Raw genomic sequence first — 24,148 nt, 5'->3', positions numbered from 1 at the left:
AAGATTATGTTGCCGTTTTATTGGCTTTAATGTTTGTTTCTTGGTTTTGTTTTTAAGCAGTCAAAGGAGCTTATAAACTCCTTTGTTAGAGTTATTTTGGAGAAATTTCTGTGAAATTGTTTAAATATTTTATCTGTGAAAAATAATTTTTCCCGTATTTCAAATTTCATGAAAAATGTTAAAGCAGTCAACCACTGAATCTTTAAGAATCTTTTCTCAAAAGGAGATCAAAATAAATTCAAAGTTGCTTTCAGAATCAAATTACTGATCTCTTTAAATATTTAAAATTAGGAGCCAGATGATCAAGATGCCCCAGATGAGCATGAGTCCTCTCTACCAGAAGACACCTCATTATATCCTCATTCCTCGGGATCTCACTATCAACAGGTAAGAGTTTGGTGGGGGTTTGTTTATGAGGTTTTGTTTTGTTTTTTCATTTTTATTCACCAAGTTTTTGTATTTACCTAAAGAGAATTCAGTTATTTTTCTTACATATTTTGTAAATTATCAGCTGTGACTATAAAGTAATAAAGGGATTATCTAGAATAGCTTTGCCAGAATGATCAGGGGAAGAGTGATTAGAATTGGGGCCATATTGCAGCATTTTTCCTGGCCAGTTAGGCAGTTTTCTTGTGCTAACTGCTGTAATCAATAAAAATATGTGATATTTCACATTAACAAAGATGTCGTGGGTACTTTTGCCCCAATATTTAGTTGCAATAAAATGTTTTACAAAATCAGAGGCTTAAGTGATTTCAGTAGATGAGTCCTTATGGCAAAATGATAACTGATAAGAAATACACATGAACAGTTCAACTTTAATTCAAAAACAGGAATTTGGGGAAATGCTTCTGAAAAGATTGTCTGAAGTTTGAACCACAAACAAAACTAATTGAGAACTTTTAGGGCAGTAGTTCTTAAATTTAATATGCCTCAGAATCATGTAAAGGCACTTGTTAAAAACAAGTTAAGTTCCAAGTCCAGTACCTCTGATTCATTAAAGATGGAGTACAGACTGTGTATTTCTAACAACTTTCCAGACCGCACTTAGAGGACCAATTTTGTTAGATGGAGAATTTTTAAATACTTCCCTTATGAAAGTAGATTCCTGTTTTATCATAAAGTCCCATTTTCTCAAAACCATTTGTCCCATGAGTTTTAACTTTAATATTGAGAAGTTTGACATAAGGCTGTCTTTCATCCTCTTAGAATAATCATGTGCATGGACCGCCATATACAGGGCCAGCAGCACATCACTTGAACAACCATCAAAAAACTGGCCAACTCACACAAGAAATTTTTGAAGGCAGTGAAGAAGTATCTTCATCTCAAATGAAGGATCAGTGAAATGCCTATCATTAACTCCTTCCTTTAAGACCATACACTCAGGCCTTATTATCCAAACTTTTTCTGTGTCTGGCTGGTATGCAAACTAGAGAAACTGTTCAACACGGAATGGAAAGTCTATTCACTCTCATTTGCAGAAATTTACTGTCAATATATATAAGCCACCTGCAGGGGAAAGTGTATAGTGTTTTGTATTAAATGGCTGATACTAATATGTAAATGGCAAAGATGTACATAGTATATTAATGTTTGACTGTTAATTCTTTACCAAGAAAAAAATTTTTTTGAAGAGTCAGAGTTCTAGAAAAAAATTTTCTTGTTATGTGTGCTGCAATCTGCATCCAGTATTGTCTGCTTCATGACAGTTGGATCAAATCCTTTACCAAAATAAAACCAAAAAAGGTAATATAAAATACCCCATTCATATCAATCACACCATTGGCTTCATGTTAATTCTTAGTGACCGGAGCCATGTAAGAGTGGTTGGTAACCTTTGAATTATATGGATGATGTGGGAAAATTGGTGATATAACATTGTGTCTGGATTTTTTCATTACATTTTTGTTCTGGTTAATCAGTAAAGCTATAGTGATGCTGTAACATTTAGCATGGCCTCACACTGAGTTTGTGTAGCCAATAAATATAAAAATCATCTGAGTGACAGCAGTTTTCCCAAAGTGACAGTTGTGTTACCAAGAGGTTTTATTTCTCACACCTAGAGTAAATGCAAAAGAGGAGAAATGTGACAAAGAGGCAGTTTTCAGTTACTTATATATTCTTTATATTTAAGGTTTGACAATTCAGTCTCTTCTGGGATAAAGAATGTGAAAGTATTGGTTTTAGGCATCTTAAGACATTAAAAAGATATGCAAACTTCTGCTACCCCAGAATGTGTGGAGCAAAATAGATGACTGTTTTTTGTGTGCTTGTTTTGTTTTATGATAGCGTTGATTAGGTAAAACTTTTACAGAAGCCCACTGAAGTGGACATCATCAGAATCTCACAATATTTTGAGCTACCATTGCACCTAGATGTCTGGCTGATCTGCTAGTCAGTCACAACTTTACTTGAGAGCAAGAATTGTCCCAGTTCTTTTCCATTCCAAAACTCTTTTAACAGTGTGGTGTTAATTAAAACATAAACTTCTGGTTAGATAATATAATTCTGAAGTACTATTTTAGAATAAACATTTGTTTCAGGATTCGATAAAACTCATGAGTTAATACTATATTTAAAAAAGAATTGGTAACTTTTGAATGTGTGTAATATTTTCAAACCTGTCTAAAAGCCAAATATCCTGCAAACAGATACAGCCTGTCCTATACTATTTAAATATTTTGCCGTTTTGTTTTATAGAAATTATTTTGCTGAATTCACAAATAGAATTTGATTTAAGAAGAATTTTGTCTTGTGTGTCTTTGATTTTTGTCACTCCTTTGTTAATAAGCATTACCTTGGGATCCCTGGGTGGCGCATCAGTTTAGCGCCTGCCTTTGGCCCGGGGCGCGATCCTGGAGACCTGGGATCGAATCCCACATCGGGCTCCTGGTGCATGGATCCTGCTTCTCCCTCTGCCTGTGTCTCTGCCTCTCTCTCTCTCTCTCTCTCTGTGACTATCATAAATAAATAAAAATTTAAAAAAAAAAGCATTACGTTAAAATTTATCATTTGCATAGCATATCTTGGCATGACTGTAAATTCAGCATTTCAGACATTAGGTTTTTCTACTTAAAGTGACTTACTCTCTAGGGCACCTACGTGGTGCACTTTAAAAAATCTGACTTTTTGTAGTCAGTTCGTTTTTGCAGTTGTTTTATTCTGTGTAGTCATTGTGGGAACACTGTAAACTTCTAGACACATTTTCGTGTACCAAACAGTACATAACCTTGTTTTATTTGTTTCTGTTTATTTTTATTGTGTTTGTGTTTCTGTTTAAAGACTCTTTTATTTAATATGTTGCTGATTAACCCTGAACCTCAATGCCAACACTACTTTTTTTTAAAGCTACACTGCAGGGTTTGAACTTACAACCCTGATATCAAGAGCCAGATACTTAACTGACTGAGCTACCCTGTGCCCCAGCACTGTAACTCATTCATTTTTTTAAAAGATTATTTATTCATGAGACACAGAGAGAAAGAGAGACAGAGACACGGGAAGAGAGAGAACCAGACTCCATGCAGGGAGAGCGATGCGCAGGACTCAATCCCGGAACTCCAGGATAATGCCCTTGAGCCAAAGGAAAACATTTAACTGCTGAGCCACCCAGGTGTCCCACTGTAACTCATTCTTAAGCCATCCTTATATTTCTTTAAAGATAGATAGATAAATAAATAAAATGTGATTTCTTTTTAAAGCTTAGCATAGTCTTGTGTTTTAAGAACACTCAGCAGCAAGTAAGCACTTTGCTTGCAAGCCATTTTTTAAAGAATAGTCTGACACTCAATAGACACAAAGTTTATAGTATGACAGCTGAAATATGAAGGCAAATTTCAACCTTAATCAATTGTATTTGGTAGTATTCATATTAGGCACCTAAAAATGTTTGCTGTTCTGTACCTGTCAGTGAATGGCCACAGGACTATTGATTTTGATAGATGGTTAACCATCTATCTGCCTTCAGCTCGGTTCATGATCTCAGAGTCATGGTATTGGGTCCCATGTCAAGCTCCCTATTCAGCAGGGAGTCTGCTGCTCTCTCTTCCTGTGTTATTGCTACTCTGTGCTGGCTCACTCTTGCTCTCTCTGTCTTAAGTAAAATGTTTAAAAAGAAAATTTAGTGGGGCTCAGTCATTGAGTGTCTGCCTTTGGCTCAGTTTCGGGTCCTGGAACCGAGTCCCACATCGGGCTTTCCGCGGACAGTCTGCTTCTCCCTCTGCCTGTATCTCTGCCTCTCTGTGTGTCTCTCATGAATAAATAAAATATTTTAAAAATAAGAAAAAAATTTAAAAAAAAATAAAAAAATTTCAAAATTTACTGAAGAGGCAAAACTAGCAAATAGAGAATCTACGTTTACATAAATTAACAAGTACATTTGGAAGGTACTTTTATTTTTTTTTTTTTAATTTATTTATGATAGTCACAGAGAGAGAGAGAGGCAGAGACATAGGCAGAGGGAGAAGCAGGCTCCATGCACTGGGAGCCCGACGTGGGATTCGATCCCGGGTCTCCAGGATCGTGCCCTGGGCCAAAGACAGGCGCCAAACTGCTGAGCCACCCAGGAATCCCTGGAAGGTACTTTAATTGGATCGAGAGACACAGAGAAGCACAGACAGAGGCAGAGGGAGAAGCAAGCTGCTCGCAGGGAGCCTGATGCAGGACTCAATCCCCAGACCACAATCACACATTGAGTCACCTAGGCATCCAAGGCTTATTTTTAAAACTGAAGTAAGAAGTAGACTTGGGATTGAAAGAGAAGGTATTAATTTCCACTGCATGTACTCACTACTACATGTAATGTGTGTATTCTTCTTTTTAATTGAAATAGTTTAATGTACAGTGAGTTGGCAGTGTATCTTGGATGAATCATTCAAGGAAGTTCACTTAATTCAACTTCATGAAGCCTGTATCCTTTGCATATTGACAGAAACATTGGGAGCACATATTGAGGCCTTACTTCTGGATCAGACCATGCTAATTTGAGCAGACAACGAGAACCCTGGCCAGATTTCCTCTGATGGCTCCAGTAGAGCTGCTGGTGACCCATCTTGCTCTCTTAGATGCAAGGAGGAAAAAGAATAATGTATCTATTCTTTCAGGTTTTCTGTAATACTAATAATTCTCTGTGTGTGTGTCTCTACGAATAAATAAATAAATCTTAAAAAAAAAAAGATTTGTATTTGTTCATTCATGCGAGATAGAGAGGCAGAGATATAGGCAGAGACAGAAGCAGGATCCCTGTAGGGACCCTGATGTAGGACTCTATCCCCTGGATACTGATCACACCCTAAGCCAAAGGCAAGATACTCAACTGCTGAGCCACCCAGGTGTCCCAGGCACCCAACTTTTCTTAAAGTTTATTAGTATTTTATCTATTTATGCTTGCTCATGAACTACTTGTAATTTTTTTTCTTTTTTTTTTAAGATTTTACTTATTCATGAGAGACACGAAGAAAAAGAGACAGAGACATAGGCAGAGTGAGAAGCAGGCTGCATGTGGGGAACCAATGCAGGAGTTGATTCCAGGACCCTGGGATCATGACCTGAGCTGAAGGCAGACTCTCAGCCACTGGAGCCATCCCGAGCACCCTGTACTTTATTTTGATAATTCAGTAGAAAAACTTAATAGGGCCCAGTCAAAGCTCCTCAGCTTTATGTGGGTCATAGTTACAGTTTTATGGTGAAAGGATACAGATTAAAATCAGGAAAGGTTTTAGGGGAAAGAGGTAGATGAGGCAGGGTGGGTAGAAGTTTAGAGATTAGCCTTTTTTTGGATTTGGTAAACAGTTTACTACACAGACCACATCAAAATGATTATATTTCAGCTTCTAGATTCAATGGTACATTTATATGACATAAAGCAATTTACAGAGTATGGAAAAGGCTAATAACAATTTGAGGAACTAGCATAGGTCGGGATAGATTTGAGAGATAAGGTCTTTGGGGATCCCTGGGTGGCTCAGCAATTTAGTACCTGTGTTCAGCCTAGGGCATGATCCTGGAGTCCTGGGGTCAAGTCCCACGTTGGCGTCCTGCATGGAGCCTGCTTCTCCCTCTGCCTGTGTCTCTCTGCCTCTCACTCTCTCTGTGTGTCTCTCATGAATGAATAAATAAAATCTTTAAAAATAAATACATAAAGATAAGCTCTTTAACATCATTACATACATTTTCATATTTTTGTACTAGTTTGGTTGATGATTTCTTGGGTATACTGCTAATTTTATGATGAACTTGTATAGAACTATTTACTGTACAAGATGGGTGATGAACAGTTACACTACTAGATGTAACTTCTCCCTCAGCCAGTCATTTCCTGTGCATATTATATCCTAAGGAGGCTTTAATTCATTCTGCAAATACATTTGATTAATTGATTAATAATTTGATTTGATTAATAATTAGCCTTCTCATAAGACCTATAGAGTAGTTGAATCTTACTTGAAAAGCCAATATCACAGTATCATGAAGGTCCAATTATTTTAGGGGTGCCTGTGTGCTTATTTGTTATAGTACGTGATTCTTGATCTTGGAGTAGTGAGTCTATCCCCATTTTGGATGCAAAGACTACTTAATTTTTATTTTAAGATTTTATTTATTTATTCGGGATCCCTGGGTGGCGCAGCGGTTTGGCACCTGCCTTTGGCCCAGGGCGCGATCCTGGAGACCCGGGATCGAATCCCGCACTGGGCTCCCGGTGCATGGAGACTGCTTCTCCCTCTGCCTGTGTCTCTGCCTCTCTCTGTGTGTGAGACTATCATAAATAAATAAAAATTTATTTAAAAAAAAGATTTTATTTATTTATTCATGAGTGACATGAGAGAGGCAGAGACACAGGAAGAGGGAGAAGCAGGCTCCATGCAGGGAGCCTGATGTGGGACTCGATCCTGGGACTCTAGGATCACGCCGTGGACTAAAGGCAAGCGATAAACCGCTGAGCCACCCAGGGATCCCAATTTTTTTTTTTTTTAAGTACGATTCTGTTTAATTATAGAAAAACCTACTAAGAATTATGAAGTCACATTTGCTATACCTTCCCAAAAGAACCATGTTTTGCCCAAATGTCAGATTTTATTATAGCTAGGCAAAATTACACAATTTGAGTTATCTTTGCGTTCCAAGTCACTTAGAGACAAAGCCATCACCTTAAATCTGTTCTGACGCTTGTATCTCAGCTGGTTTCTTACATAGCAGGGCCTATCTCCTATGTTTCAAATTGATTAGCTTTAGTGATTCCCATTTAGCATGTCCAATCCAGATTGACGTGGAGGTAAAGTTTTCTGTTTTATAATATTAGGAAATATGTCCCCCTTCCAATTTTCATCCATTCCTGCATCGCAATCCCATCAATTGTTGCGTCCCCACTATCTCCCAACTTTAGCTTTCATTAGATTTTAGCAAATGCCTTGGAATCACTGGGCTCTGTGTCAGGGACTTCAAGAAAACATTTGTTGTGTCCTTTAATGTTGGGGAACCCCCAGGAGCACCCTTTTTTTAAAAAATTTTATTATTCATGAGAGGCGCAGAGAGAGAGGCAGAGATACAGGCAAAGGAAGAAGCAGGCTCCCTACAGGGAGCCCAGTGTGGGACTCTATCCAAGAATCTTGGGATCATGCCCTGAGCCAAAGGCAGATGCTCAACCACTGAGCCACACAGGCATCCCAGAAGCTCCTGTTATTTTAGCCACCCATTGGTGCGACATACATCAGTATCTGCCTTATTTAGGTCACTTTTTTTAAAAAGATTTTATTTCTTTATTTGACAAAGCACAAGTAGGGGGAGACGCAGAAGGAGAAGAAGCAGACTCTTTATTGAGCAGGGAGCCTGATGCGGGGCTTGATCCCAGGACCTCAGGATCATGATCTAAGCTGAAGGCAGTTGCTTAACATTGAGCCACCCAAGTGCCCCTATTTAGTTTACTTCTATTTTTTTTTTTTTTAAGATTTTGTTTGTTTATTCATGAGAGGCACAGAGAGCGAGGCAGAGACACAGGCAGAGGGAGAAGCAGGCTCCATGCTAGGAGCCAGATGCGGGACTCGATCCCGGGCCTCCAAGATCACGCCCCAGGCTGAAGACGGCGCCAAACCATTGAGCTACCGGGACTGCCTTAGTTCACTTCTTTTTTTTTTTTTTTCTTTTCTTTTTTTTTTTTTTTCCTAGTTCACTTCACTTCTTAATAACTGTTTACAATTATCCATGTTGTTGGAAAGAGTACTTAACTCTATGCCACATTCCTCTTACTGGACCCTTGTCTTGCAAATTAATTTTCTAACCTTATGTACAAATCATAAGAGAAAGCTGAGACAAATTCAATGTAACTCCTTGGATTGTTGGTGAATTTTGCAACTGTATAGAGTACCTATGCAGAAGGGACACCACCACCACCCCCTACCTTTGACCATTTTTCATGATCTGGGTAAATAGCATATTCAGTGAATGAATATCCAGATCATCATGAAGCCAGTTTACCATTCCTTGTTCACAACCATATTATGCAGTCTATCTGGAGGGTTCCACTTGGCTTAATAGGTAAAGGACAATTCCCCTCCAGGGATAAACGATTTTACAGTAGCTTTTTATTCTACCTAAGTTACCTGTCCTTTTGAGAATAACCTGCTGTGTTTGTGAATCATGTACAACCATCTGTGATTATCCACTACTGAGCTGTGGATCCTGTATCAATTGAAACATACTCCTCTGTCGTTCAGCATTCAAAACCAAATATACTATCCTCAGTTAATCACTTAAAATCAGCTTGGTGCTGATTCTCCAGGAAGATGACAATACCACAAAACTATATGATACATGTTTTTTTTTTTTTCCCCACCTGGTTACTGTCTTGGAAACTAAGAGTAAGAATAGAAGTATTGTATATTCTAGATAATTTCCTCTTCTGATAGCAACCCTTAGGCTATAAGCCATACCACAAACTAGCTGAAATCTTGGGTGTGTCTAAGATTCTAGCAGTAGGGGAGCCCTGGTGGCTCAGCGGTTTAAGCACCGCCTTCAGTCTAGGGCGTGATCCTGGAGACGGGATCCAGTCCCACGTCGGGCTCCCTGCATGGAGCCTACTTCTCTGCCTGTGTCTCTGCCTCTCTGTGTGTGTTTCTCATGAATAAATAAAAATAAAAATTTTTAAGATTTTTTTATTTATTCAGAGAGCGAGAGAAAGAAGTAGGCTCCATGCAGGGAGCCTGACATGGGACTCGATCCCGGGTCTCCAGGATCACACCCTGGGCTGTAGGTGGCACTAAACTGCTGCACCACTGGGGCTGCCAATAAATAAAATCTTACTTTTTTTTTTTTTTTTTAACATTTTATTTACTCATGAGAGACACAGAGAGAGAGAGGGGCAGAGACACAGGCAGAGGGAGAAGCAGGCTCCATGCAGAGAGCCGGATGTGGGATTCAATCCTGCGACTCCAGAATCACGCCCTGGGCTGAAGGCAGACACTCAACTGCTGAGCCACCTGGGGATCCCCAATAAATAAAATCTTAAAAAAAAAAAATTCTAGCAGTAGAATCATCCTCAACACACCATCTTCACTATCAGTATTTAGCTATCATTTAGATAAAAAAATACTGTAAATTTTTATCATCTTGCATTTTCTTTTCTTTTTTTTTTTTTTAAGATTTTATTTATTCGTGAGAGACACACAGAGAGGCAGGGACATAGGCAGAGGGAGAAGCAGGCTCCATGCAGGGAGCCCAATGTGGGACTGATCCCAGAACCCCAGGATGGCCTGAGTCAAAGGATGTTTAACTGCTGAGCTACCCAGGTATCCCCCCATCTTGCATTGTTTTAAATACCAGTGGCCTGGGAGTGGGGATTTCAAACAACTAAATTGTATTGATAACTTTAGTGAGCAATGTCAGGATACCTGTTATCTTTCCAGAATGAAAGGTTTGTTAACTCCTATGTTCTTCCTCTTTCCAGACCACTTGGTTGAGTGAGTCAGAGCCATTCTAGCTAATCACTTCTGACAACACAGGTACAGTTCAGTTATCCCAAAATCGTCCTAGGATTCTATTACATACTAATTCACTCTCAAGGATCTAAGAATTCACTGAAAGCTATTATAACCTCATATGTGGCTTATTATAATTAAAATATCTGCATTAATAAAATCCAAGGGAGGGGATCGCTGGGTGGCTCAGCAGTTTGGCGCCTGCCTTTGGCCCAGGGTGCGATCCTGGAGTCCTGGGATCGAGTCCCACTTCAGGCTCCTGGCATGGAGACTGCTCCTGTGTCTCTGCCTCTCTCTCTCTCTCTCTCTCTCTCTCTCTCTGTTTATCATAAATAAATAAATAAATAAATAAATAAATAAATAAATAAATAAATCTTAATAAAATGAAATCCAAGGGAGGAGAAATGTCAGGTAATTGAATTTTGAAGATTACATCATAAAGTTGTTGTCCTCTCTCACTAGTTGTGGATAGTGCTAAGTTCTCCCAGCAATAATGTGCAGCAGTACACAGAAAACTGCGTAAGTATTAGCAAAGCTTATGTGAGCCTTACTGTCCAGTTTTTACTGGTACTTTAGTCACTTAGACTACTTGCATGGCTGGCCTGATTTGCAGCTTTTCCAGAGGTCAGGCTAATACCACGTTGCCCAAAGACACTATTGTAATTCACATTGTTTAGCATAGGCTAAATAGCCTGGCTCAAGGTTCCCTAGGTTAGCAGTTACTTAGGAAGACATTATAGAGCTTAGAAATTATGTCTAAGGAGGGGTGCCTGCTTGGTTCAGTTCACAGAGCATGCAGCTGTTGAACTGCACATTGTAACTTTCAGTGTAGAGATTAAAAATAAAATGGAGGGGATCCTTGGGTGGTTTAGTGATTTAGCATCTGCCTTTGGCCCAGGGTGCGATCCTGGAGTTCCAGGATCGAGTCCCACATCGAGCTCCCAACATGGAGCCTGTTTCTCCCTCTGCCTGTGTCTCTGCCTCTCTCTGTGACTCTCATGAATAAATAAATGAATAAAAATAAAATGTAAAGAAAAGAATTAATTACCTCTATGGAGGTATGAGGGCAAAAGACAGAATTCTGAAATGTTAATTATTCCCAAATTTTGTCTAGTTTGAAGGTAGTACATTTTAAGTCAGTGTTGACAATTATAAAATTTCCATGCGAAATGTTACACCAGTAGGAAACTTTTTTTTAAAGATTTTATCTATTTATTCATGAGAGACACAGAGACAGAGACAGAGAGAGAAGCAGAGACACAGGCAGAGGGAGAAGCAGACTCCATGCAGGAAGCCCGACACGGAACTCGATCCCAGGTCTCCAGGATCACACCCTGGGCTGAAGGTGGCGCTAAACCACTAAGCCACCGAGGCTGCCCAAGAAACTTCTTTTTAAACTGAAGACATATCCTAGTTTTTATTAAGGGCCATGATGCAGAGTTAATATAAAAACAGGAAAAAAGTCTCATAATTGTAATTTTTTTAAAAAAGGAAAATTGAGGGCACAGGGAACAGGCCCTGGGCAGGAGCAGAGGTAGTTCTGCTCATGGCACAATGCCTGGCTTCCAGGTCCCCATGTATTACTCTTCTTGCACAGTCACAGGACGGGCAGCAATTGTACTGGGGGGACCACTATTCAGGTAAGCGAAGGACCCTTCTAGGGTGTGCTCAGCTTCTGCATTCCATAGAACTGGTGCAGCAAGCAAGAGATGAAGACCTCAATAGGTTCAACTAGTAACTTCTAGACCCTGGGAGTCCGGTATCCTCATTCTCCATGTTCAGGAGGAGTTCGTCTGTATTGATCTTCAACTCCGGGAATTTCCTCTTCTTGACATAGGGAGGAGTGAGCATTATTCACTCCAATGCATACTGGCAGTTCTGTGGCCTCTTCCTGCCATTTTTGACATGGCTTTCCCTTGTTGCACCAGTGGGCTTTTGCCCAAGCCTCACATGCAGCCTCAGGGCATCTTTGAAAATAGGTACAGAGCACTGGGCCATCATTCTCTCACTAGGGCCACCAGCACATACATTGGGCCCCTCGCTGTACTGCTGCTTCTGGGACCCGGGCATGCTGGCTCTGGTTGGCTCTCAGCCTTGGTTTAATGCTGCTCCGTGGCAGTGGTGGTGGCAGAGGCACCAGTGCACTGCTGCTGCAGCAACCAGCCTAGCCCAGCTTCTTATCCTCAAGGTGAATGCTCCTGCCCTGTGTCCCCTACATCCTTTACCCAAACTTTGTAAAATGAAAGAAATGGCCTCTTTAAATGTGCAAACTCAGAATGAATAGTTTAACGAGCATCTCCTATGAAACAAATGTAGCCAAATTCAGCTCCCTTCTAAAGAAATTACCATATTTTATCAAAATAAGATACAGTACTGGGGCAGCACAGGTAGCTCTGCAGTTTAGCACCGCCTTTGGCCCAGGGCTTGATCCTGGAGTCCTGGGATCGAGTCCTGCGTCAGGCTCCCTGCATGTAGCCTGCTTGTGTCTCTGCCTCCCTCTGTGTCTCTCATGAATAAATGAATAAAATCTTTAAAAAAAAAAAAAGATACAGTACTAAGAAAAAGAGCATGCAATACTCCTCTAAATCGATTTTAAGATATCTTTATTTCAGGGATATTAAATTTAATAGGTTGGGCAGCCTGGTGGCTCAGTGGGTTAGCACTGCTTTTGGCCTGGGTTGTGATCCTGGAGACCCAGGATGAAGTCCCACAGCAGGCTCCCTGTGAGACTCTCCCTCTGCCTGTGTCTCTTCCTCTCTCTCTCATGCTCTCTCATGAATAAATAAATAATATTTTAAAAATAAATAAGTTTAATAGGTTAAATTTGAATTTTCTCAAAATGAAAAAACCCATCAATATAAACTCAGTTCATTTACCGTGCTTGATTTCATTTACCATGAAGTGTCCCTATGGACCATCCTCTACTAAGACTTCCTGGAGACTCCAAATGTAATATTCAAATCAACTGTCCCTTGAGAAAGCAGAAGGTTGGAAACAATGGAGAACAAATCACTTAGGGTTTGGTTTTCAGTCAGGGGAGTGCTAGGGAACTCTGGTAAAACGAAGAAGCCCTAAGGAGGGGGTGCCCTGATTGCCTAAGGAGGAGGATGACACAACTGTTGCTCCTCACCTTGTGAGTTTCACTACTACCTTCCATATTACTTGAAAAGATGTTACTTGAAGAAAAAACAATGGCATTTAACTGGGTCAGTGAGTGCAGTGTCCTCATTCCACTCAAGTCATGATCTTGAAGTCATAGGATGAAGTCCGGGGTTACCCTCCCTGCTCAGTGGGAAGTCTGTTCACTCTTGTGTCCCCCAACTCATGTGCTTACTCTCTCACTCACTCTGTCAATATTTTTTTTTAATATGAATGGCAAGTATTTTATTAAGGGAAAACAACTAATTTGGGGGTTTCAAAAACCTTTAAAAACTTTATAAAGCTTTTATAAAGAAGTTTCACAAAATACAAGTTAAATCAGCCAGATATTTTGAGTAACTTCATGATTTACTATAAAAATCAAGTATTACAAATGCTTGTGGATTTTTATTTATAGTAATTCCGAGGACTTCATTTCATATATATCAAACCCTTTCACCATGTCTAATACCAATAGGAACTATTTTTTTAAGTTCTCATTAAACCATTAAGATGTTTTAAATTGCTGCATCAAATTTCAACCTCAACTTATATAAAAAGATGGAAAATGTGTTTTGAATATAGATATATGAAACCGATACTATCATTTAGATTTCGAAAAGAAAGCAGCTTTTTAGTTAGCATTGAGGCAAAGCAGGGGACCTGCTTCTTTCCAATTGCATTTGGGTCTTTGCAAAAGTCCACTCGGTGCTGAGAAACTTTCCTGTTCACCAGGGTGAGTATTTCTGTGAACTCTAAGGACAAGCCAAATTTTCCCAGCATCTCACACAAATCTTGAATGTACCATGAGCCATTCAGTTTCTCCAATGAGAATAATAACCTTCTGCAACAGAGTAACACATGAGAAAGTCCTCTCAGGCAGGCCTGTACAATGAGGCCACATCCACCTCCGTTATGTTGTCCTCCAGCTTGTCTGTTGGTCTCCTCAACATGCTTGAATGATAAATCTCTTGGGTTTTCCAAGTAGGCTCTGACATTTGTCTCCTTGAATAAATCAGTCAGTATCTGAATTTCCATTTTGGCATCATATGCATAAATGTGATTTCCTTCACCATGACTCAGGAACACACATAAAAAGCAATTGGCATTTGGGGATCCTTGGGTGGCTTAGCGGTTTGGCGCCTGCCTTTGGCCCAGGGCACGATCCTGGAGTCCCGGGATCGAGTCCTGCGTCGGGCTCCCAACATGGAGCCTGCTTCTCCCTCTGCCTGTGCATGGGATTATCTCTGCGCTGGTGCCGTGCCTGTCTGGCAAGGTTAAATGCCAGAACCTCTTATGATTGAAGATCAAAGCAGTTCCTCTCCTCTTGTGGTCCATTTTGTACTTTTCTGCCAGGTCAAAGATTTCTCTCCTATAGAAGGCATCAGTTTCTGTCACACTTTGTTCCTCATCTGTGGGTGCACCTGGCAGGGCTCTGGTGTGGAGCTCATGACGTCCCCAGGCGCAGCGCCGAAGCCTGGGAGGCCTTGGTTTCCTGTCACAATTTTTTTTTTTTTTTTAAAGAAAACTCTAAGGATTAGAGTAGACTACCAGAAGCAGACTCCAGGCTTGCAGAGCACCTAAGTCCCTTTCACTTCTGCATCTGCCTGTTCTAGTCTTACTCAGGGCTGCCCAAACTCCCAGTCACATGAAATTTCTCTGGGGATAAAAGGAAGGTAGTAAAAGGAAACATCAAGACTTCTTGATAGAAATGATGGTAAGTTGCCCAGTGTATATACTAAATCACCTTGGACCTTAAGTACACTTTGGGAGATGCTCTGAAATAGCAGATTCTCAAGTTCCAGGCTCTACACAAATTGTCACAGGCTTAGAGAGAGGCTTAGAGAGAGGACCCCAGATATTTCTTCATCCCATTTCCTTGCCAGAATACCTTCCATTCGCTGGTCAAAGTTGTGGATTTTTTCTTCATTAACACGGTGCACTGTGTTGCCTGGCTGGCTGAGTTTGTTAAGAGTCTGCCTTCAGCCCAGGTCATGAACCTAGAGTCCTGGGATCCAGTCCCACATTGGGCTCCCTGCTCAGCTCTGCCACATATTCATGCCTGCTCTCACTCTCTCAAATAAAACCTGGGATCCCTGGGTGGCTCAGCGGTTTGGCACCAACCTTTGGCCCAGGGCGTGATCCTGGGGTCCCGGGATCGAGTCCCATGTCCGGCTCCCGGCATGGAGCCTGCTTCTCCCTCTGCCTCTCTGTCTCTCATGAATAAATAAATAAAATTTTTAAAAACCAAAAAAAGTCAGTTAAAAAAATGAGTTTACAATGTTTTGGTAACAGCACAACCAGAGAACAGTGTTTTATTGCTACCACAACCCAAAAAGACATTCAGCTAAATATTTTATTAACTCTTTGATCATATATGAAGTAAATCAATATTAAAATAATTTATATTGGGGATACCTGGGTGGCTCAGTGGTTGGGCCTCTGCCTTTGTCGGCTCAGGGCATGATCCTGGAGTCCTGGGACCAAATCCCGCATCGGGCTTGCTGCAGGAAGCCTGCTTCTCCCTTTGCCTGTGTCTCTGCTTCTCTCTGAGAATATGATATCATTCTCTAATATGATGTCTGTATAACCTGTTCTCCCAAATTTATGATGGCAGAGGCAATGTTTTAAATATATTGATCTTGGGGATCCCTGGGTGGCTCAGCAGTTTGGCGCCTGCTTTTGGTCCAGGGTGCGATCCTGGAGACCCAGGATCGAGTCCCGTGTCAGGCTCCCTGCATGGGGCCTGCTTCTCCCTCTGCCTGTGTCTCTGCCTCTCTCTCTCTTTCTCTGTGTCTATCATAAATAAATAAATCAATAGATCTTCTCCATACCATGGTGTTCAATAAAAAATTTTAAGTTTAGGCAAGGGGGTGGCTCAGTTGTTGGTTAGGCATCCAGCTCTTAATCTAAGCTTAGGTCTTGATCTTGGGATCTTGAGTTGGGTTCCATGGTGGGTGTGGAGCCTAGAAAAAAAATTTTTTTTTTTGCTTAACTAAAATAAAGTTCTGAGTTGATTTTTTTCTTGGCATATCTACAACAGTTTTTATCACCTTATAAAATGTTACTCATTATCCTTATTTTGTAAAGGAGCAAACTGAGCATAAATGTGGATTCTAGACCCTTAGTAAATCGTTGTTGCTACTCTTTATCTTCTACTTTATCCAAAATGTAGATAAAATACTTTTTTTAACTGTAGGTGCCAATGGCTCCATTTTGCCATCCTTTAAATACTCCTCTTAAATGCTAGGTACAAGTTCTGCCATATTATTTTTGGATTCCCTTATGATTTCACTTAAGAAAAATCACTTGAGGGTCACCTGGGTGGCTCAATCAGTTGTGTCAGCCTTTGGCTCAGATCATGATCCTGGGGTCCACGTCGGGCTCCCTGCTCAGCAAGGGACCTGCTTTTCCCCTCTCCCTCTACCTGCCACTCTGCCTACTTGTACACTGTATCTCTCCCTGTCAAAAAATATTAAAATATATATATATATATTTTGTTTATTCATGAGAGACAGAAACACAGGAAGAGGGAGGAGAATCAGGCTCCCCGTAAGGAGCCCGATGTGGGACTCAGTCCCAGGACTCTGGAATCATGCCCTCAGCCAAAGGGAAATGCTCAACCACTTTGCTACCCAAGAGTCCCTAAATAAATTAAATCTTAAAAGAAAAATCACTTGGAAATGTATGTATTTGAAATCAGGATTTTTAAAAAAGATTCTATTTGTTTATTCATTTTTTTTTATTTTTTATTTTTTTTTTAATTTTTTTTTTTTTTTATGATAGTCACACAGAGAGAGAGAGAGAGAGGCAGAGACACAGGCAGAGAGAGAAGCAGGCTCCATGCACCGGGAGCCCGACGTGGGATTCGATCCCGGGTCTCCAGGATCGCGCCCTGGGCCAAAGGCAGGCGCCAAACCGCTGCGCCACCCAGGGATCCCTATTTGTTTATTCATGAGAAACAGAGAGAGAGAGGCACAGACAGAGGCAGAGGGAGAAGCAGTCTCTTTGCAGCAGCCCAATGCAGGACTCAATCCCAGATCCCAGGATCAAGATCTGAGCCAAAGGCAGCTGCCCAACTGCTGAGCCACCCAGGTGTCCCAAAATTCTTGTAGTTTCCTAAAATATCTGACCATAACTCGGCAAACCAGCATTTCCAATTTTTCTGACCCTTCTGATTTAATATCACTCAAAATAAAGGCTGAATCTTCCTGGAGTGGAAGATACCAGGTCTTCACTATTTTTTTTTTAAAGATTTTATTTATTCATGAGAGACACAGAGAGGCAGAGACACAGGCAGAAGGACAAGCAGGCTCTCTGTGGTGAGCCTGATGAAAGACTTGATTCCAGGACCCTGGGATCATGCTCCAAGCCAAAGGCAGACACTCAACCACTGAGCCACCCAGGCACCCTTCCTCCTCACTATTTAAATGGAAACCAGGCTTCAGGGACCTGAACTTTGGGTACACATATCATAGTTGAAGAAGGCCACATTTGATCCTATGCACACAGTGAACATCCCCAAATTAAAATGACCAGGCACAGAAATAGCTGACATCAATGTAGACTACCTTCTCACAAGACTTCAAATTTTAACTAAACATTAAACATTTCCTTTTTTTTATTTCTTTCTGTAATCCAGCATTCGCTTGGATTTCCAGGTCATCATCTCTATTTTCCAGGCCATCACTGAGAATTGGGCTGTGGTGGTGGGTGGTTGTGAGGGGTATGGAGTGCATCAGTCAGGGACAGTGCTTTTAGATGATGGTTAGTGCCCTGACAGGATTTATCTTGTCTGGGTTGTTACCATTTTCCTTGGGCCTATGAATGAATGAATGCTGAGATCGCTGGCACATAACCAGGTAAAACCTTCTGTGGTTACCCAGTTACGCCCCTAACTGTCTACAAATAGTCTAATAATCCTGATTGGTTGACTTCGCAAAATTTATAGCATCAAGTTAGAAAAGACCTTCCCAGCAGGGTTTCATGACTCAGGATTTCACTCTTTTAAGCAGGTGCCTAAATCCTTGGTTAGGGACAAAAGTAAATGAAACTATGATGGAGAACTTCCTAACTTCTGAGAATGTGCAGAATTCTAAGCTACTCTCAGCTACTGCTGAGGCAATAGCTAACCAACTAAAATTCTTTTTTTTTTTTTTGAGATCTATTTATTTATTTATTTGACAGAGACAGCCAAAGAGACAAGGGAAACACAGAAGGAGAGTGAGAAGCAGGCTCCCTATTGAAGAGAGCTTGTTTTCGATGCGCCATCCCAGGACCCTAGGATCATGACCTGTGCCGAAGGCAGATGCTTAATTTATTGAACCCCCGGGTGCTCCCTCCCAGCATAAATTCTTAGACTAATTTTTATCTAGATTATAGAATAACCCTTGATTATCTTTTAGTTGACCAGGGAGGAGTCTGCTTTTATCAACATCACCTGCTGTACCTGGATTAACACTTCTAGGAAAGCTGAAACTGTTATACATCACTAACCAAATCTCCTGGCTTGAAAAGATCATCCCTCAGCAGGGTCTTTTTCACTTACTTGCTTTTGGCTGGTTTGGGTCTTTGGGAACATGGCTCTAAAGTATATTCCAGGGGTGCCTGGGTGTTTCAGTTGCTCAGTGAGGAGTCTGATTCTCCCACTCCCTCTGCCTCTTGCATCCTCATACTCCTGCTCTTTGTCTTTCTCTCAAATAAATAAAATATTTTTAAAAAATTTAGGGCAGCCCAGGTGGCTCAGCAGTTTAGCGCCGCCTTCAGCCCAGGGCCTGATCCTGGAGACCCGGGATGGAGTCCCACGTGGGGCTCCCTGCATGGAGCCTGCTTCTCCCTCTGCCTGTGTCTCTGCCCGCCCCCGCCCCCTCTCTGCAAAATCTTTAAATATATATACTTAAAAAAATAAAATAAATAAAATTTTAAAAAATATATTTAAAAAATATATACATATATATTTTTTAGATTTATTTATTTATTTATTCGTAGAGACACACACACAGAGAGAGAGAGAGAGAGAGGCAGAGATACAGGCTGAGGGAGAAGCAGGCTCCACGCAGGGAGCCCAAGGTGCCACTCGATCCTGGGTCTCCAGGATCACACCCCGGGCTGCAGGCGGTGTGAAACCGCTGCGCTACCGGGGCTGCCCATAAATTAAAATTTAAAGTGCAGTCCAGGGATGCCTCCGCAGCTCAGAGGTTGAGCGTCTGCCTTTGGCCCAGGTCATGATCCTGGAGACCCGGGATCAAGTCCCACAACAGGCTCCCTGCATGGAGCCTGCTTCTCCCTCTGCCCCTCTCTCTTTCTGTATCTCTAATGAGTAAAAAATTAAAATCTTTTAAAAAATTTTAAAAAAGATAAAGTGCTGTCTAGACACTGGGTATCAACTGTACTGGTGGTGATAATAGCAGTAGTAGTATGGTAGTAGTAAAACAGTGGTATAGTAACAAAATAATCACAGTCTTCCAGGTGTCTTTCTTTCTCTCAAAAGCTTTAAATATGTGTTTGCTGCTGCTAACCACCAAACAAGTGATCTCTCTAAGATTGGAACATCAGAAAAGGACTAAAAATAATGAATCTGAAGGCTGTATCATAGACAATAAAAACATGATGAATTGTGAATACCACAGAAAGGCTAAGAGTGGTGCTAATGCCTTAATTGTTGATCATATCTAAATTAAACTGAGAATTTCATCAAAAGAGGAAAATCATTATAGAAGAAAAAGGGCACCTGGGTGGCTCAGTGGTTGAGCTCAGGTAATGATTCCAGGGTCATGGGATTGAGTCCCACATCACGTTCCCTTTGGGAACCCTGCTTCTCCCACTATGTCTCTGCCTCTCTTTCTGTGTCTTTCATGAATAAAAAAAATCTTTAAAAAAAGATTCAATTTAAAAAAAGAAACAAACTCAATTTGTTGAGTTTGAGAGTCATTTCTGCTACACCCAATTAAGGAAAACAAGAAAATATCTACCTTTAAGGATAAGCTTCAGACTCTTCCAGAAAGTTGACCTTAAAACAATTAGGAATGAACTGCTGAAGTAGAATTGATGCAATCTGCATGATAAAGGAAGGTTACTTTTCCTGAAACAATCCATTCCATTTTTCTGCTCTTTTCTGCATATAAAAAGCCTTTCAGTTGGTTAAGTATCTGCCTTCAGTTTAGGTATAAATCTCAGGGTCCTGGGATAGAGTCCCTACATCAGGGAGCCCACTTCTTCTCTTTCTGCCCTTTGCCCTGTTTGTGCTCTTACTTGATCTTTCTCAAATAAAGATAATCTTTTTTTATGATTTTATTTATTTATTCATGAGAGACACAGAGAGAGGCAGAGGCACAAGCAGGGGGAGAAGCAGGCTCCATGCAGGAAGCCTGATGTGGGACTCGATCCTCAGGCCCTGGGCCGAACGCGGCGCTAAACCATTGGGCCACCCAAGCTGCCCACCCCCCCAAAAATACACACATATATATATATATATATATATATATATATATATATATATATATGTTTTTAAATATATATATATATATTTTTTTTTTAAAGGAGTTTGTACAACTCCTTGTAGTTTCTTTATATTTGGAGATGGTGTGCTGCCCAGTTGACGAATCACTCAGTGAAACCAATTAGATCTCCAAATTTACTCAGTTGTATTTTTTTAAAGACTCTTTAGTTACTCCTTTGTCAGTACCTGCACTCTAGCATTACTCAGAAGCCAAACTAAGGTTCAGAGCCAGGGTAGTCATTATGTCCTATTCTTGCTAAAGCACATACAGCTAGAAGAGCTGTCAGGATGACAACTTCTGAATGTGAGACTCATGTTTGCTTTGGTCTACACGAAAAAGAAATGATGAGTAACGGATAGGTGAGGCAGGATAGAGAGAGACTGGTAAGGCACTATGAAACCAGGCTCACAGAAACATTAGTTGTGGAGAAATGTTATAGACATTAACCAGAGATAAGGGAACAAACAGATCCACCTTGTTCTAAATAGGTAAGATATGCTTTCATAATATTTACAAAGCTACCCTCTTTGCCTACAAGTTATAGACAGGATATTTGCCAAGTTCCCTGATCACTTTTTATAAAAGATTGACTATAATATCCCTCAGTGGAACCCATTCTTGACTCCTCTATCTCTAAAGAGTTCTATTTTTTCTGTTCTGTTCTCATCTTAACTTTGTAAACTTTCACTTCATTTCACACTTTCTTCCATGAGATTCATTTTCTGAATCTGTGAGATAAGAACCCTGTGACAATAAGAATGTAGCTCACTAATCTCTTTAATTTGAATTCACAAATCTCAGAGTTGGCCTAAATATAACTAACACTTTTCTCAAGAAAGTATTTTGCAAATTCAAACGAGCAATTTGATTTTTACAGTGATGGCAAGGGCCCCTAGCATTTTAGGAATTCTATAGTGCGGTGGATAGTTCTTTACAAAACATCAATCACATGGGTGAAAATACTATTTGTCAGACTCTGCTTTACATACAAACACAACATATTTTTTACTATTTGCCATACAGAATTTTTTGAAGAATTAAATTATTGTATAATTCAAGGTAAATTTGTATTGCTTTTGGAAAATATTACCAAAACCACTGTTAATGTTCTCAAGTTGTTACCACATTGTATTAGTGGCTAAAAGTGGAAGCACTAGGGGATCACTGGGTGGCTCAGCAGTTTGGCACCTGCCTTTGACCCAGGGCGTGATCTTGGGAGTCCCAGGATGGGTCTGGCGTTGGGCTACCTGCATGGAGCATGCTTCTCCCTCTGCTGTGTCTCTGTCTCTCATGAGTAAATAAACAAAATATTAAAATATATATATATGAATAAATAAATGTGGAAGCACTTGACAATTTTTAGTGTAGTAATGCAAAATAGTTCATATACTAAGTATTTTATCAAGTATCATTTTCCTTTTATTTCTTTGTATTACAGTTAGGTAGTTTTGGAGGGAAATTATGCACGAGAGACACAGAAAGAGAGAGAAGCATGGTTGTTGGGGCAGCCCAGGTGGCTCAGCAGTTTAGCACCGACTTCAGCCCAGGGTGTGATCCAGGGGACCAGGGATCAAGTCCCACATCAGGCTCCCTGCAGGGAGCCTGCTTCTCTCTCTGTCTGTGTCTCTGCCTATCTCTCTCTCTCTCTCTGTGTCTCTCATGAATGGATAAATAAAATCTTTAATTTAAAAAAAAAAAAAAAAGGCCGGTTGTGGGACTTGATCCTGGGGCTCTGGGGTCACACCCTGAGCCAAAGGCAGATGCTCAACTACTGAGCCACCCCTGGCATCTCTTATCCATGGTATAGCTTAAAGCTATTGGGGATCCCTAGGTGGCTCAGTGGTTTAGAGCCTGCCTTGAGCTCAGGGCATGATCCTGGAGTCTCATAGTTGAGTCCCATATCAGGATCCCTACCTGGAGCCTCCTTCTCCCCCTGCCTTTGTCTGCCTCTGTGTTTCTCATGAATAAATAAAATCTTAAAAAGAAAAAAGTGGGATTTTTTGGGTGGCTCATTGGCTGAGTGTCTGCCTTTGGCCCAGGGCATGATCCAGGGATGCTGGATCAAGTCACACATCAGGCTCCTTGCCGCGAGCCTGCTTCTCCCTCTGCCTATGTCTCTGCCTCTTTGTCTGTCTCATGAATAAATAAAATCTTAAAAAAAAAAAAAAAGTTATACCATGGATGAGTTTAGTTTCAGAATGGTACAAATGTCATTAACAAGTAGTTGCTATAAAAAGTGTTATCTGGAAAAAAAAACAAACAAAAACGTGTTATCTGGGGCGTCTGGGTGGCTCAGCGGTTGAGCTGAGCTCAGATCGTGACCTGGAAGCGTGGGAATCGAGTCCCGCATTGTGCTACTGCCTATTGTCTCTGCCTGTGTCTCTCACGGATAAATAAGTATTTTTATTTGTAAAATATTTATATGTAATATTTATAAAATAACAAATTTTATTTACCTGTGAAAGACACACAGAGAGAGAGGCAGAGGCACAGGCAGAGAAGCAGGCTCCATGCAGGGAGCTCGACGTGGGACTCGATCTCGGGTCTCCAGGATCAGGCTCTGCGTGGTAGGCGGCGCTAAACCCTTGAGCCACCTGGGCTGCCCTTCTTTTGTTTTTTAAGGTCTTATGGTATGGAATCTGGACTTAAGGACCTAGAGATGGGCCAAAGGAAGCGATTCCTTAGAAGGCAGTAAGCTAAGTCCTTCCAGTTCCCATGCCAACTACACCCCAGTGCAGCCTTAGGGTCACTTTAACCCTAGGTTGAAAAGAGATGTCAATTCCTTCAACAGGCTGATTCAGGCCAGCCAGACCCAGTCCTCAGTCTCTGGACCCTAAGACAGCTGTTCACAATCTCCGTGACACCATGGCTTTGGGTAAACAATGCAGCACGAGTAGGCTTAGATCTAAACACTGGGTAAGGGATGCCTGGTGGCTCAGCGGCTGAGCATCTGCCTTCAGCTCAGGTCGTGATCTAGAAGCGTGGGGATCGAGCCCCGCATTGGGCTACTGCCTCTGTCTCTCATGAATAAGTCTTTTTTAAAAAATAAAGAAAACACTGGGGAAAAGCCCAAAGCGGCATGAATGACAGCGGGATGTGATTAAGGAGGTGTGGGGAAGCGAGGTCCCCACAAAGGGGCTTTTTCATTAGCGTCATTGACGTTTTAATTGTTTCATTGTTCTCTCACTACGTGACGCAGAGACTGCACAAGCCTGAAAAGCACAGTCGCTGCTAGGAAACTGGAGGGGCCTAGGGTTCCTGGCCAAGACCCCGCAGCCCAAGCTAACGCCAGGCGGAGTCCCGCCGCCCGTACGTGCTGCGGCTTCCCCTCCGCTTACCCCAACCCGTCCACCTTCTGCAGACTCGCTCTACCCACCTCCTCTTTCATTCCTGCAGCCAGAGGACTCTACTCCATCGTTGACCGGTCTACAAAATGGCCAAAACGCCTCGCACCTGGGGCCACGTGACCCTCAACCTTTTCGGCTTCAGGGTTTTTTTTTAATTCTGGCTTTGGGAAGCTTTCCAAAGGCGGGTGGGGAC

At 41.2% G+C, this 24,148-nt stretch overlaps 1 protein-coding gene, 1 long non-coding RNA gene and 2 pseudogenes across 4 annotated transcripts in view; 1 reads left to right on the top strand and 3 right to left on the bottom strand.

Annotated features, from left to right (window-relative positions):
* Positions 1-2,748, top strand: part of LOC140629033 (ubiquitin carboxyl-terminal hydrolase 9X-like) — a 135,942-nt gene extending 133,194 nt beyond the window's left edge. For all 3 annotated transcript variants that reach the window (XM_072818433.1, XM_072818431.1, XM_072818432.1), the window contains 2 exons: positions 292-387; positions 1,210-2,748. In XM_072818433.1, coding sequence (XP_072674534.1) covers positions 292-387; positions 1,210-1,347 — 234 coding nt within the window. In that variant the 3' untranslated portion in view covers positions 1,348-2,748. The remainder of the gene's footprint in view (positions 1-291; positions 388-1,209) is intronic.
* Positions 2,749-4,595: 1,847 nt separating this feature from the next.
* Positions 4,596-5,053, bottom strand: LOC140629035 (small ribosomal subunit protein uS14-like; annotated as a pseudogene).
* Positions 5,054-13,525: 8,472 nt separating this feature from the next.
* On the bottom strand, positions 13,526-14,627 carry LOC140629045 (caspase-6 pseudogene; annotated as a pseudogene).
* A 1,323-nt stretch (positions 14,628-15,950) lies between these two features.
* Positions 15,951-24,123, bottom strand: LOC140629031 (uncharacterized). The gene is made up of 2 exons (XR_012026907.1): positions 23,985-24,123; positions 15,951-16,075 (listed from the first exon to the last, which is right to left on the bottom strand). It is a non-coding gene; the product is annotated as an uncharacterized lncRNA (long non-coding RNA).
* Between the last annotated feature and the right edge of the window lie 25 nt (positions 24,124-24,148).

This window comes from Canis lupus, chromosome Y (assembly GCF_048164855.1).
Source record: "Canis lupus baileyi chromosome Y, mCanLup2.hap1, whole genome shotgun sequence".
NCBI classification, from domain to species: domain Eukaryota; kingdom Metazoa; phylum Chordata; class Mammalia; order Carnivora; family Canidae; genus Canis; species Canis lupus.
The sequence above is the reverse complement of the archived record's forward strand: the minus strand, read 5'-3'. Positions and strand labels throughout refer to the sequence as shown.